Source organism: Egretta garzetta, unplaced genomic scaffold (genome assembly GCF_000687185.1).
Source record: "Egretta garzetta isolate BGI_Z169 unplaced genomic scaffold, ASM68718v1 scaffold33, whole genome shotgun sequence".
NCBI classification, from domain to species: domain Eukaryota; kingdom Metazoa; phylum Chordata; class Aves; order Pelecaniformes; family Ardeidae; genus Egretta; species Egretta garzetta.
In genome coordinates, this window is record NW_009259250.1 from 666,700 (window position 1) to 681,077 (window position 14,378).

Consider the following 14,378-nt stretch of genomic DNA (forward strand, 5'->3'; position numbering starts at 1 on the left):
GGCGGCGAGGCGCTTGTTTGGCCGCTGCCTTTCCCGAGGTGGGCGCCGAGAGCGTGCCGCCTGGTTCCGTGGTTGTGCTCTGCAGAGGAAACTTTCTCATGTGCTTAAATCTAGCTTTGTAACTTCGATATTTTGTGTTGTCTTGTGAATAGAGGAGTGGGCGTAGGGGGTTTTGCTAGGTATTTTTGTTGCTTTTTTTTTGTTTCCTTCCCCTTAACAAAGATTGCATTATAAATGTATATGTGTAAGGTATAGTAGTTGAGCTATATTTATGAATTTAAAAAAACCCAAACCAACAAAATACAAAAACAAAATTTAAGAAAGGCTGATGAAGGTGACACGTCAGGAGGATGTATCACCTCAACTAGAGCTTCTCTAAGTAGCCTTAATAATTTTGTACGTGTTGTGTATTATTTTCTGGACTTAATACTGCTGGTTGTGCTTACACGGCATCCTGTGTGGTGCTCAGTTGCTAGCTGGGGTTAAAGCACAGCATGCAGACTGCAATTTATTATCCTTCCATGAAACATGAATGACTAATATACTTGCTAGTTTGGATTAGCTGAGCAGCTAACTCATGTAAATATTCCTAGTTTGCGAAGGTATGTGGAAGACACACCTCAGAACTTAATTGTTCCCTACTGGCAGTTCAGTGGACTCAGTAATGGGTTTGGGATTTTTTATTAGTTTTAGCTATCCTCATTTGCAAACGGATTGAGGTCCTGCAGAAACTTTTTCTGGTCTATGGTGTTACATTTTTGTGTATTCTGGTAGAAGACAGAATTTCCCAACAAGTAGAAAATAGACAGCTTTAGCATTATTATCTCAGACGTTCTACGCCAGCGGTCTCTGGAGAAGCCTGGTGGTGTAGTTGTGTGTTTGCTGGGTCATCTGTTTAGCCAACAGGACGGCCTAATCAAAAGCAACAAATGAGCAAAAGTATAAACAGATTTTATTGGTTTTGCCTTTTTATATATTGCCTTTTAGAGTGAAACACGTCAACCACAGCGCTAAGAGGAATAAATACATTTGATCTATCAGAGGAAATTTGAGGGCTCTTGATTTTTGAGGTAAAGTGACTGTTAGGGCACAGTCCTACTTTGAAACTTTTGTTGCAGTTCCTAGTTTTGGTGGTAGCTGCTGAATAACTGAGAGCAATCCCCTTTCTCCTTTATTTTTTCTTCTTGTTTCTCCTCCTGCTTGTTGTGTTGGTGGGGTGGTTGTCGGCTTTGAGGGACGGTAGTTTGTGAGGCATTGTGCAGAATTACACTAATGGGACCCTAATTTCAGTGTCCAGATGCTACCGTGTTGTAATCCTTTGGGGCCTCAGTGATCATTTCAGGGCTGCAGTGCCACATCAAGTGGAACATCAGGGCTCACGGTGTAACAGCTCATGGCCCACCCCTTTGAGGCTGAGCATGTCCCGCTTTAAAACACCCGTCAAAGTGGCATTTTCAGTTAAAGTGGAAGTGAGCTGGGTAGATTTGTGAAGGACATCATTTTATTTGTATATGGATGAGATGCTCTGCAGTGGTTTAAGGTAGACTGGAAGTTGAGGGAGTTGTACCCCCTTCGTTGGTGTTGCTTGTTGCAGCCCCCCCTCTAGATTACCTCTTCGAGCCTGTACCTACTGATGCATGTGTCAGGCTATTTCTTGCTTCCTTTGCCCTAGTGCTCAGATTTAAATTTGGTTAAAGATACATAAATCTGTACGTAGTAGGGAACAATAATTTTCAGTTTAGCAAGGATACTACTGGATAAAGTACCGATATTTTTGTGATGCTTTATGCTAAACTTCTAAGTGATATGTCAAGATGCTGAGTTAATAGGGAAAATGGTTTCCTTCCATCTTTAATAAAAGATTTATATAAATTGTAAAAATGATCTTTTCTCGTAAAAAAAAAAAAAAAAAAAAAAATTCTGTGTTGTCAAGGTTGTACAAAGAATTGACTCTTCGCACTGTGAGAGGAGCTATACAATTAATGTTTTTTTTCTGTTGTGGAGAAATTACAGAGTAGCTAGCTTATTTTAAAAAATATATTTCTAGAACTATATTTCCTAAAATCACTTTTGTTCCCAATACAATTTTGTAGCTTGACTTCTAGAAGAAATTGTATGTGAAAATATTTATTTTCTAGTGATTAAACTTTGATATGTTGTCTGAGTCTTAAACGAGCTTTAAAAATTATTTTTCTTAAAACTCTTCTATTAAAACTTCTCTTAAAACTAATATTTAGCCTCTTCAGAAACTACTAGTTAAGTGAAGAATTATATAAACTTATTTTTTCTTTCATAGACAATGATTTGCAAGGAACAAATAGTTCAGGATCATTGGGTGGTCTTGATGTTCGTAGAAGAATCCCTATAAAACTTATCTCAAAACAGACCAATAAAACCAAACCTGCACCTCGAACTGCAAGAAATATGAACAGGATGCCTTCAAAGACACAAGCTGGTGATGAAGGTAAATTAATATAAATAATAGCCCTGTAGCAGGGAAGCGTATTATTCTGCAGCATTGTTCAAGACTTTATTCAGTCTTTGATTCAGAGTCCAAGGTTCTGTCCAAGTGCAAAACACGTTTCAAATTTCTGGGTACTGCTGCACTGTAAGGATTAAATGGTGTGCGTTCCCAGAACAGACTGTCTTACTGACTGTGCCTTTCTGTAGAACGGGCCCAGCAGATTAGAAGTGCTGTGGCATTTCTTGATGATTTCAGTTATACAATGACACAGCCGGTGTCAATTAGGAGAGTGTTGTGGTTGGCTTGTGTCTTTCTTCTCTTTCTTCTTTCCACAGAAGAATTTGATTATAACGAAGAGGAGAGATACGAATGCAAAGGAGGTGAAATGTTTGGCAATCAAAGGAGGTTCCCTGGACCCATCTTTTGGGACTATAAGGTAAAGTCATGGGTGGGAATTTGCGAATCTTACCAAACTGTAGGAAGTCCTGGTAAATACCTTCTTAAATAAAAGGGCTTCCATTACTTTTGACTGACTGAAAATACACTCTCTGCTTTCTTGTGTTTGTGGTGGTCTTGTTGCCTTCTCAACTAATTCAGAAACAACGGGGGTGTTGTTGATAATTGAAATGAGAAGCTTTAGTGATGATTTTGTTCTCCCACCCTGTTCTCTATCCTATCAGATAAACTTGCTGGGGGAAAAGGATGATACACCAGTCCATTTCTGTGACAAGTGTGGATTACCCATCAAAATGTATGGACGCATGGTGAGTGAAATCATCAATGGAAGATGCAGCCATGATTTCCCTTTAGGTAAAATTAGGTTTTACTGTGTCTCTGAGGCCTCTAGAGGTTCCTGATTTCAGCAAGCCTCTGAATAAACAGTGGAAGAATATCGGGATGGAACCGTGGGCCTTCACTGCTGAAGTGTTTTTGTTCCATCTGGTTGATTTCACTTTACCCCCTGATTTAATAAAGTAAGCTTTAAAGTTACACAAAAAAATCAAAACACTGTCACCAACACAAAAGCCTTCAAGTTCAGTGGGTTTTGACCTTATACAACTTAGCTTTAAAAATAAGCTCTTTATCTCAATTAAAGACTTACAGTTACGTTAGAAACCACTGTTCACTTCTATGTCCCTTTAAAATTAGTGTCACAAAATCCTTGAGATAGATTTAGATTTGTAAGTGTGATGTGATAGGCTTCAGGATCTGGCTTAATGGCAGTTAATGCTTTTAAAACTTGCCTTCCTTGCCAGCAAGACAAGTGTAATTAGATCGCATATGCAGCTTCTGTAAATGTTCAGTGTTGGTATTAGCGTAACACTTAAACTTTTGCCTATACATTTTTGCCAACTTTTAAGAAAACAAACAAACCTACCCTCCAAAACCCCAAACTTAATGCAAAGTGTTTTAGAAAGTTTCTGTGCAAAAATGCTGTAAACTGCTAACTACCACTATGCCCATTCACCTCATAGGTAACTTAGTTACTTCTATTATTAGAAATTGTGTGCTGGAGGGAGGAACTGTATTCTGCAAAATGACGTAGATATTTGTGTGCGATGTCTTAACAGAGCCATCTTTTGTCTCTAGATACCTTGCAAGCATGTTTTCTGCTATGACTGCGCTATACTACATGAGAAGAAGGGAGACAAGATGTGTCCAGGGTAAGTTATCTCAAGATTTGTTAAGGGAAACGTAGGGAAGTAATTTCAAGATCTTATTTCAGATACTTTATTAACATGGTTTGTATTTATGTACGTTTAGCAGAGGCAGTGGAGTACTGTCTACTGCACCACTGGATTATAGTTTCATATCGCATACTTTTGAATTGTAAGAGATCAGTGTTTACATTGCTGTTTAAGTATTCATGTAGATAACCTGTTATTGCTTGAATTTGAAAAGGAATAAATGGCAGTTTAACTTGGTGAGAGTGACTCGTGGTAAGTCTTAATGTGCAGAAGGAATTTGTGAGAGTGTGATGCTATTTATAAACTTCCACCTCATGAAATTTTTATGTTCTTTCATAGTTGTGTTTGGAGACTTAAAAACTAGATAAACTTCAAAGTCAACGAAATGTCTTTCATTGCTACAGCAGGGAAAAAATTGCCAGTTCTAATTTGGGTAATTATGGTAAACTGGTTGACTTTTAACAACAAAAAATTGCTGATTGAGCTCTCTCTGATGACAATGAACCAATGTTCTCTTCTGATTTAGCTGTAATGAGCCTGTGCAGCGAATCGAGCAGTGTGTCCGAGGGTCTCTCTTCATGTGTAGCATTGTTCAAGGGTGCAAGAGAACTTACCTGTCACAGAGGGACTTACAAGCTCACATCAACCACCGCCATATGAGAGCTGGAAAGCCTGTTACTCGTCCTCCAATCGAACCTGTGCATCCTCCTATTGCCCCACCGCCTGCTGAAATTCCTGAGCGTTTCATAATGCCACCTGAGAAACATCATATGAGCCACATTCCGCCAAAGCAGCACATCATGATGCCACCCCCTCCTTTGCAGCATGTGCCACACGAGCATTATAACCAGCCACACGAAGACATTCGTGCACCTCCTGCAGAGATGTCAATGGCTCCGCCGCCCCCTCGCCCAGTCAGTCAGGACACCTTCCGCATTTCAACGAGAAAACACAGCAACTTGATCACTGTCCCTATTCAGGATGATTCAAATTCAGGTGCTCGAGAACCACCTCCACCAGCCCCCGCACCTGCTCATCATCATCCTGAATACCAGGGTCAACCGGTGGTGTCGCACCCTCATCATATTATGCCTCCACAGCAACATTATGCGCCACCCCCACCACCACCTCCACCAATAAGCCATCCACTGCAGCATCCTCCCCAGGCAGCAGGTACTCCTCACATGGTATATAGCCAAGCTCCTCCACCACCAATGACCTCTGCTCCTCCTCCGATAACCCCGCCACCTGGACATATAATTGCCCAGATGCCACCATATATGAATCACCCTCCTCCGGGACCTCCCCCTCCTCAGCACGGAGGCCCACCTGTAAATGTAAATGCGCCCCCTCCCCATCATTATAACCCTAACTCTTTGCCACAGTTCAGTGAAGATCAAGGAACTCTTAGTCCCCCTTTCACGCAGCCCGGGGGAATGAGTCCAGGGATATGGCCAGCTCCAAGGGGGCCGCCTCCACCTCCAAGGATGCAAGGGCCTCCTGCCCAGGCCCCGCTTCCTGGACCGCACCACCCCGATCAAGCCAGATACAGACCCTATTACCAATGATATGGGCAATTATATTAATAGAGAGTGCTATGAAGAGGATAAAACTATATACAACAGCCTTTTAATTAATTGTTTTGGGGTTGGTTTGTTGTGCTTTTTTTTAAATACTGTCATTTTGACTGTAAGACATTTTGGGGTTTGAATCTTAAATGATTTTTAAGCCTGGGCTGTAGGACTCTGATTTCAAATACTCTGTAGTGCTAAAAATAAGTGGCTTAGTAGACCACGGTTGCATTTTAACAGAACTTCTGTCTCTAGTGTGGCTAAATTGTCCTAAGATGAACACTTGTAATAATATTTCCTGGAGAAAATGAACACGTGTTGTACCATTCTGAATATTGTTTTTGTTAAATCCAGTGTTTAGTTTCACTTGTGATACATTTTTGTTAACCTGTGTACAATAATTAAATTGAAATATGGTTGTAAAAGTGGTGGGTTTTACATGAAGTTAACACAAACGTAGTTCCGGGACACCATTTTGGCACTAATACTTTCCAAATGGGCAGTGTAATGAAATATTAAGGGAACTTCAATATTTCTCCTACTACCAGTTACCATTACTTACAACGAATCCAGGCTATGGTGAATTCATGGCACTAGAAATCAGACATGCAGAATACTGCATTTCAGCTTTTCCTTTCTTTTCTTTAAATTTACGCAGCAGGATAAATTTATCAGAAATACAGCTTTGGGCATGACATGAAACCATGTAATAATGTATTGTGGGTTTTGGTGGGGGGTTCTTTGGGCTTGGAGGGGTTTTGGTTTGTTTTAAAGCTAATTTTTTGGTTCAGAAGATCCTGTTTACATGTACACTACTCATTGGAGCTGAATTCAGACTATTGTGTTTACCTTTGGCTACGTCTATGGGGAAGTGGCTGTGAATTGGCTTGCCATGCCTGTGAGAAGGAGGTAATTTTTGGTAGGGAAGTGGTGTTTGCCTCTGTCACTTCATGTAACATGTACAGTAGGAAAACTTCCCATTTGGACAACCTGACAAAAGTGGTCTGAAATCCCGTATGTAGATATAAAGAAATAAAAAGCTACACATCCTTTATCTCTTTTGATTTTGTGATACAGGTTTAATTGAACAGACAATGGTTAGGTGTCTTGTTTTGCTTTGGTTTTTGTTTTTGTTTTTTTTTTTTTAAAAGGTAGCAATGTAAGCTGACCCTCAGGTCTGGTTTGGCCCAAAATTTATGTTTTATAAGGGTACTTTTAAAGAGAAATAGAATTAATATAAAATGAGAACACTCTTTTTTTAGTGCAGCTGGTAGCGGAACCGGACAATAATAAGGCAGTACTGTCTGTTGTTTGGAGTGCTTATCTCTGCATTTCTAACCAGTGTTAGTGCTGAACCTTTGTTTTTTTCAAAATGCCACATTTTTAGCAGTGGTGCTTTTAGATGAAGAAATCCTTTGGGTTTTTTTCTAAGGTTTGTAATTTCCTACAGTTCTTGAATAATCTGAACCATCTTAAGGCCTCAGTGTTACTGTTTATTTTGTAACCCTTTTTTCCTGCCTCATAAGTGTTAAATTTATGAAAGAGCTTTGGCAGTGCAACATTCCAAATTTTGTAATTTTACGTATAAGCTGCATATTTTTAATTAGCAGAGTGAGGCCTCTTTAGATTTACTCTCAGTCCTTGACTGCCATTGATTTCCTTGTGACCATGGGCAAATCTTTTAGATTACCTTTCAAATAAATACTTCTTTAGAGATGTGCAAATAAATTCTGAGGTACAAATAAATTCTGGGGTATACAAATGGCCAGTAAGTGTTAACTGATTAAAAGTCTGCTTAGCTGTAATATGCTTCCTTCTAAGACAGAGTTCTTTGGTTTGGTTTCTCTGAAAAAGAAGTCATTTTAAATAAAACACACTGGCGAAGAAAAAGAGACTGATTGTGATAGTGTGCTATGGTATGGGGTTGGTTGAAAATTCGATGTTTCAGCATGTGTGAAGGTGAAGATGGCTCTGCCAGCATTTATTTCCTTACTGCAAATCAACACATGAGGAACTTCTAAGGACCCCCTTTTGTCACTGTTAAATTACTGGGTGGGAGGTAGGCTTAGGCACGTTTCTATTACAGCATAAAACTTCACCTGGGAGGAAATCTACGCGTCTGATTAATATTCTCTGGCTCTGCAAAGCCAAGCTGACGGCTGACATACCCACTTTAAGCCAGCTTGCTGGTGGCCTTGGGTACCAGCTTCCTTCTGTTGGGGCTGAGGCGGTAACGCATGCCGCGTGCGGCCGGCGCTGGTGCGGGGCAGCGCATCGGCCTCGCCTGTGCACTCGGGTTTGGAGAATAAAGCATTCTGCAGTCAGCGATCACCTGTCAGTTGCAGGCGATGAGGAAATAAGGCAGCTCTCTCCATCGTGCTAGTTTTTAGAAATAAGTCAGGTCGCGTGCGTCCGTTACGTGTTACCCGCTGTGTTGTGAAACAGATGGAGGGTTCAAGCTTAATGATTCTGGGTCCACTGCTGTTCTTGAAGTTATTGATAAAGTGGTTTTCTGAAAGTGCTGAGGCAGTTGGATTGATTAAGGGAAAACGGCAGCCTTTGCTCTGTCGAAAAGCACAAAAGATAAAGGTACGTAGAGAATGTGAGAATTTGTTTATTTTTGAGGCAAAGGTGACCTATGTCAAATGGACAATGGGGTATTACCCAAAAAATCAGTGGGATCCCCCGAATTGTTTAGTGACCATGAACCAAAAGCCTTTGTGATAAGACTACTTACTGAAAAGTCATCTTATGTAGGTGGGACTTGGACTGGGGTCAAATTTCTGTGTCCTGCTTGTATAGGAAGACCTAAATCTATTTTTTTATTCGTTAAGTCTCAAGTATACCTATGTAACCAAGGGTATGGTTGATACTTCCGTATTTACAAACTTAAAAAATGTTTGCATTGGTTGAAACCGTATGTTAACCATCTTTTTAATTTGTTTAGGGGGTTTCGGCATGTTTTGGGGTTGGTTTTTTTCGTCAGTCGGTTGCTTGGGATTTTTTTTCCAAAATACCTGATTGTTTCAGTGGGGAGTTCGGAAATGCCATCTATTGTATGTAATTGTATAACTGACAGCCTTGGAGACGGCGAGATGCACTTGCAAGTGCTTTGGATTCCTACTTGGGTCTTCCTGTAAAGACAAACATTTGAATTGAATTAATTATATTTTTATTTTGCATAAATAGCCCTGTCTGCGGTAGTGATCTCCCTCCTGAGGCATTGCTGAGCAGATCTCAAGGTTCAAAGAGAACTCTGACGACATTTAAATTTGTCAGCCGCTGGAGGTTCCTCTAGTAACATCACATAAGGGAATGAAAAGGGGCTTGATGATGGTTTGTGTCCACCGTGGAGTGGATGAAAGGGCACCAGCAGGCGGCCTGAGAACATCCGTGGTTTAGATGCTTGTCTCCTTACACTTTATCTTCAATTCCATCGTAGCTTTGCTGAAAAGATCGCCCGCAACCATGCATGCTTTACAACAAGCAGGCAAATTGCGTGAACATGTACTTTATGTTTGGTGTTTGGTTCTTTTTTTAATACTATTAGTATAGTGTGTTAAGTGCTGTTTTATTGCCCTTTAAAAAAGAAAAATGAAAAGTGTGAATATTTGTTAAAAGTCTGATCCAAGAGAATTAGAAAACCTCACCGCATGGAGTTGGCACCTCTTTTCACTTTGTGCTCTCAAAGTGTCAAACTCTGTTTGTTAAAAACTAAAGTGGCAGTAACTCGTATTCATTCCATGTTAGAGTTTGCAGACATTGCAAGGGAGAAAAACCGCCTCCGGTATTGTGTGATGTCAAGTGCTCTCAGAAGCACGTGTGTGGATACGCTCGCTCTGTGGATCGAGCCTGCACACACCTTTCTTCTTAAAAAGTTCTCTGCTCTGTGAAACTTGTGTCTGATTTTGTGCCGTTTCCCTCGGCGTGCATTGCCCTGTTGCTGACACAGGCGTGCACGGGATCGCGTTGGAAGGTTCTGCCAAGCCCGGGGAACCGGTGGAGCACAGCGGCTCACCGTTGCAGCGTGGTAGTGAACATGTGGGAAAGAAGTTTGACTTCTCCTGTTCGTATATATGATGCTACAGGGTCCAGTGCAGCAGAGAAACGGGCAAGGCTTGTATTCGCTTTCATCCTGACTACATTTCTAAAGGAAATGCCAGTATTGTACAAGTTGGATTTCCCCTGGTTTTTATTTTATGGTGTTAAAAACAATTCGTAGCAGTCATTAAATCATCTTTATATAGTCACGGTGCCCTCCCCACTGTCAGGTTCTTCACTGTATCGGGGTGTGTTATATTCACACTAGTGGTTTGTACTGACCAGTTTGTAAACTGAACCAGCTGCATTTGTTTGGGCAATGCGAGTGAGAACAATAAAGTTTAAAGCTCCTTCCAGTCTTGACTTTGCCATAAGACATAGCGACTTTAGAAGCTTCTCCTACTCTGAATTGTATTGCCTTGTTCTCTAAATATGGCGCATTCATTTGTTTTTTGGTTTTTTTTAAATTGTTTTCAGTTTTGACTCAGTTCGTGAGTACAAGAGAAGAGATTAAAAGATTAAAAAATCCAACATACATCTGGAAAGGTGTGGGTGGAACAGGGCAGGAAGCTGACAAATGAGCTCAGTCATCTTAAAACTTTTATCGTTCATTTTGATAATAGACTGCAGGTGATTCTCAAGTGCTAGTAGGACTGGTTGTAACGCACTTCTGTTAATGGAAAGAGGGATAATGTATGCAAGCGGGCAGGAATGTTTCCATTTTTATGTGGTAATGTTTCACAGAAGAACTTCAGCTTAACTGCTTAAAAAAAACCCAAAATGAGTAATTTTAAATAGATGCGAATGTGTGAGTTGACAAGAGTTTTCTTCAGTTTTATTTGTGAAAACCAATGCTTGAACACAGCTCCAAGATAATTTATGGTGAATTATTTCGTATGCTAAATAAAATCACATGAGTACGAATGAGTCCCTGCACTTGTTCTTTGCCGTTCCAGGATCAGGTAAACTTTCAGGCATTTTCTTAGGAAGCAGAAGGGAGCCTAAAGAAGAGTGAGAAAAGCAAGCTGCCCACATTCAGCACAGGGATGAGGAATAGAGAGCTGTGAGTGGCATTCCCTTTCCAATGAAGAAGTGCTTAAGGATACTTTTTCCTTAATAGAAACTTAGTTTGAAATTGAGAAAAAGTGTCTTGTATGTTATAATACTTGTTCCATTGGGCCCAAGGCCTTTGAATTTTTTGTCTCTATATTTCACACAGATAATCTCATCTGCACTGCAAAGTGAAAAGGAGGCTTGAGAGTGGGCTCGAGCATCGCAGGCTTCATCGCTTCTGTATTTTCCGTCCCTCTCGCTGGCTGTAAAATGCCTGTTATTTAGTTACCCAGCATCTGCACTGTGCTGAGGAGAGGTGGGCTCAGGATATGCGATGAATTGACACCATACTCAGGTACATCAGCTCTCCAAAAAGCGAGCAGGTATGAAATTTGCCTTCTAGCTTATTATTGAGTAAAATATTAAAAAGTGGTGTATGGTGTTGCTCTAAGCGAGCAGCAGCATGGAGGAGCAGTAAATATCTAGGTTTCCAAAGGTGCCTCTCTTGGAACAAGCCAGTAAACCTACATCAGCACAATATCCCACAACAGAGCAAGAGGTATGCGCTACAGTCTGCATGAGCGTAAACTGCCCAGAGAAATGTTAGCGTCAGAGTAGCAGAGTTGAACGCAGAAATAACCAGTACCTGAAGGGGGAAATCTCATAATGCATCAGAAACACAATGCTGCTGTTGTTAGCATAAAAAATGAGGAGTAGGGTGATTTAAGAGGATGACAAGTAGCTGGTAGGATGCATGACATGGGAGTGCCAGGCTCTCTGGTTAAGGCTGTCTAGGTCTCCTGTCCATTTAAGAAATGGCAAATAGTTTTGGAAGGGGTATTTATGCTCTGGGGCACTGTGCTGTATCAGAAGAGTCATTAGGATTGAAATGATTGGTTCCGAGGAGTTCAACTGAGAAAATAATTCTTTTCTTCACCTGAAGCCTGTCAGCAAATCCAATATGGAATTGAAGTGCAATATGTGGTATTCCACCAGACGGACTTGCTTTTGCTAGGGATGTTTGCCTGAGTCTGTACAGGTGCATGTGAACACAGGATGGGGAGCAGCAGCCCGAGTTGGAAAGTCCAGACTCCACTGATATGATCTGGTATCATGATTTTCATAAACATGTTAAGCCTCACCTTAAAAGTAGTTTAGGTCTTTTGCTCCTCTTATTCTAACTGGAAAGGACATTTCAGAATCTCACCATTGTAAAAATTAGGAACCATCTTCTAATATCTGGCTTATGTTTATCTTTGGCCAATTTCTCTCTCTTTTTTTCTCATAGGACAAAATTATTTTTTATCTTGCGTAGTCTTTCCTCTCTCTTAGGTTAAATCTCTGATGTATCTATAGCTCTCCATTCCACAAAGATCCTCACAGCAATTTTCCTCATTAATTGCAGTTTGACTTTATCTTTCTTGAACTGGAGGGCTCAGTCCTGAAGTTCAGAGTAATTAGAGTGAAACATCCTCTGTGCTTTGTACAGTAGCACTAGCATTTCCTCATTCCGCTGGGAAAACCCATTCTGATACAATCGATGGTTTTTTGGAAGACTGCATTAGAAAGGCAATTTGGTGGCGGCCCAGTTGTACCTGCTTTCAGGTATGGTTGTGCTGGTTGTCTGGCACATGAGGTGCACCTGACTTAGCCAGCAAGTACAACTGCCCACCATCTGCCTGGCACCTGTAGAAAGTGCCCTGAAACATCTCACTGCGATCACCACCCACAGCCGCCTCTCCCATGCTGTTTTGGGCACATGATCACCCACTGCAGGACCGCAGCTTGTAATTCATCTGCAAACGCGTGATCGTCTTTTCTGAATGCTGAACTTCTCTTACCTCAGCCTTCAAGATCACCTCATTCTTTCTGTATTCAAAGCCTCCTCACTTTAATACTATCTTCCAGCTTGATTTCATTAGCAGATTTAATCAGATAACTTCAGATTTTTGTTAAAAAAAAAAAAAAGAAAATATTTCACGGATCAGTGCTCTCTTCAGCCTGGTACTTCCCTTTCAAAGCTCCTCGTTGTTACCTCCTCTTTAGCAAAATCCATCTTTGCCTTTTGGTGCCTTTAGGCATCCCATCTTCTCCAATGGCATGGACAATTGCCCACTGGCATGGCACAGAAGGTTTTGCTCAGGTCCAGAGAGGTGGCACCTATGGCATTTCCCTTTGGAAGCTCATTTTTCTACAGGAAGGTACCAGGTGAACATGGCGTGTGTATATGTACCTTTTATAAAACCAAGCTGCATTTCTCCCCACTTATTCCTGTCTGGTTTTCCTTCAAATTTTGTTTTGAAGTCCTGCATGCTATGGAGACAAAAATTGTGGTTCTTGTTTACACAGAGCACTTTTTCCTTCCCTTCAGCCCTTCTTAAATACAAGTCCAAATGCACTGTTCTGATCATCCCAGCTTGGTTGAAAGTCAAAACTAAGCTTGAAAACTAAAAACTCCTGTGATTTCAGACTGCTATTTCTTTCAGACTCTGGGGATGGTTCCATTTTCCTTGGGCTCTGGCACTTGCTATGCTAAATTACAAATTCTGTCACTTTTGGGGTTTGTTCTTTTTTTCTCTGAAAGGTGCGATGTAGTTCATCGTCCAGCTTTAGACTTCCATCAGGAGTTAATTGGTGGAAGTTGTGCAGCTGGGCTGTGCAGACTGGAATATTGGAGTAGACTCTTAAAGTTCTCTGTGCATCCATCCAGGAGACGTGGGCAGTTCAGCCAGCCCGCCTGGCAGCTCTGCACCCACAGCTCCTCCCCAGCCAAGCCCTGAGGCCCGTGGGCCTGTCCGCTCTCCGGGGGACACATCCCAGGGCTCGTGGATTACGAACTACCTCGATGGTATATTGACAAACGCAGCAAGCAATGCAGAGTTACCAAAATCATTATTTAATAGCGCACTAGAAATGCATCGTCTCTTGTGCACTTTGTTCCTGCCCAAACCAAGTCAGTTAATCATGTTTGGATCTGAAAAGGCTGTGTCTTCCCTGAATGATCTTCATGTTTTACAGTAGACATTGGTGGCTGTGTACACTACACTCATGGTAGTGAGCTGAAAACAAGTTGAATAACTCAGTCTACTAGGTATCTTGCAAACCATAAGGAAAACTTTATACAAGTTATATACAAACTGGAGATAAAATATCACCCCTAACTATTAGTCTGTGTTATAAATTACAAGATTTCACATATTTATATATTCTCTAGTAACTGTACAGGGTGTCTACAAACTGTCAGACTAATATAGATACATGTACAAGTGTATGCAAATAGGGTTAACTTTACCTGCTTCTTCAACTCTGTGGGTAGGCTGTCATCAAGGTATGAAATAAGAAAATCTGTGTGATTTTAGCCTCTGTGTATGTACATAAATGCATTTCTATATGTACAGAAACACATGAAGATTAACACACCCATTCCAAAACTTGGAACATAACCGTATGTAGTAAATCCACAGAAGTATCCTTCCATCTTCATGTTCATCACTGCATTGGCATTCATCTTCTGTAAGTGATGATGTGTTGCTGGAGGATATTATGTTTAGAAAATTCAAT

The 14,378-nt window shown here is 40.9% G+C and overlaps 1 protein-coding gene across 2 annotated transcripts; it reads left to right on the forward strand.

The window, feature by feature from the left end:
- Nucleotides 1–26: 26 nt before the first annotated feature.
- CBLL1 (Cbl proto-oncogene like 1) lies at nucleotides 27–6,784 on the forward strand. 2 transcript variants are annotated; one of them, XM_035891677.1, is made up of 6 exons: nucleotides 27–1,070; nucleotides 2,297–2,464; nucleotides 2,800–2,900; nucleotides 3,145–3,228; nucleotides 4,055–4,128; nucleotides 4,679–6,784. In XM_035891677.1, the coding sequence occupies exons 2-6, from the start codon at nucleotides 2,425–2,427 to the stop codon at nucleotides 5,718–5,720; spliced, it is 1,341 nt and encodes a 446-aa protein (XP_035747570.1). In that variant the 5' UTR covers nucleotides 27–1,070; nucleotides 2,297–2,424; the 3' UTR covers nucleotides 5,721–6,784. The 2 variants fall into 2 exon arrangements, with proteins under 2 accessions (XP_035747570.1, XP_035747571.1); XM_035891678.1 differs by having other exon boundaries at nucleotides 2,803–2,900.
- Nucleotides 6,785–14,378: the final 7,594 nt, after the last annotated feature.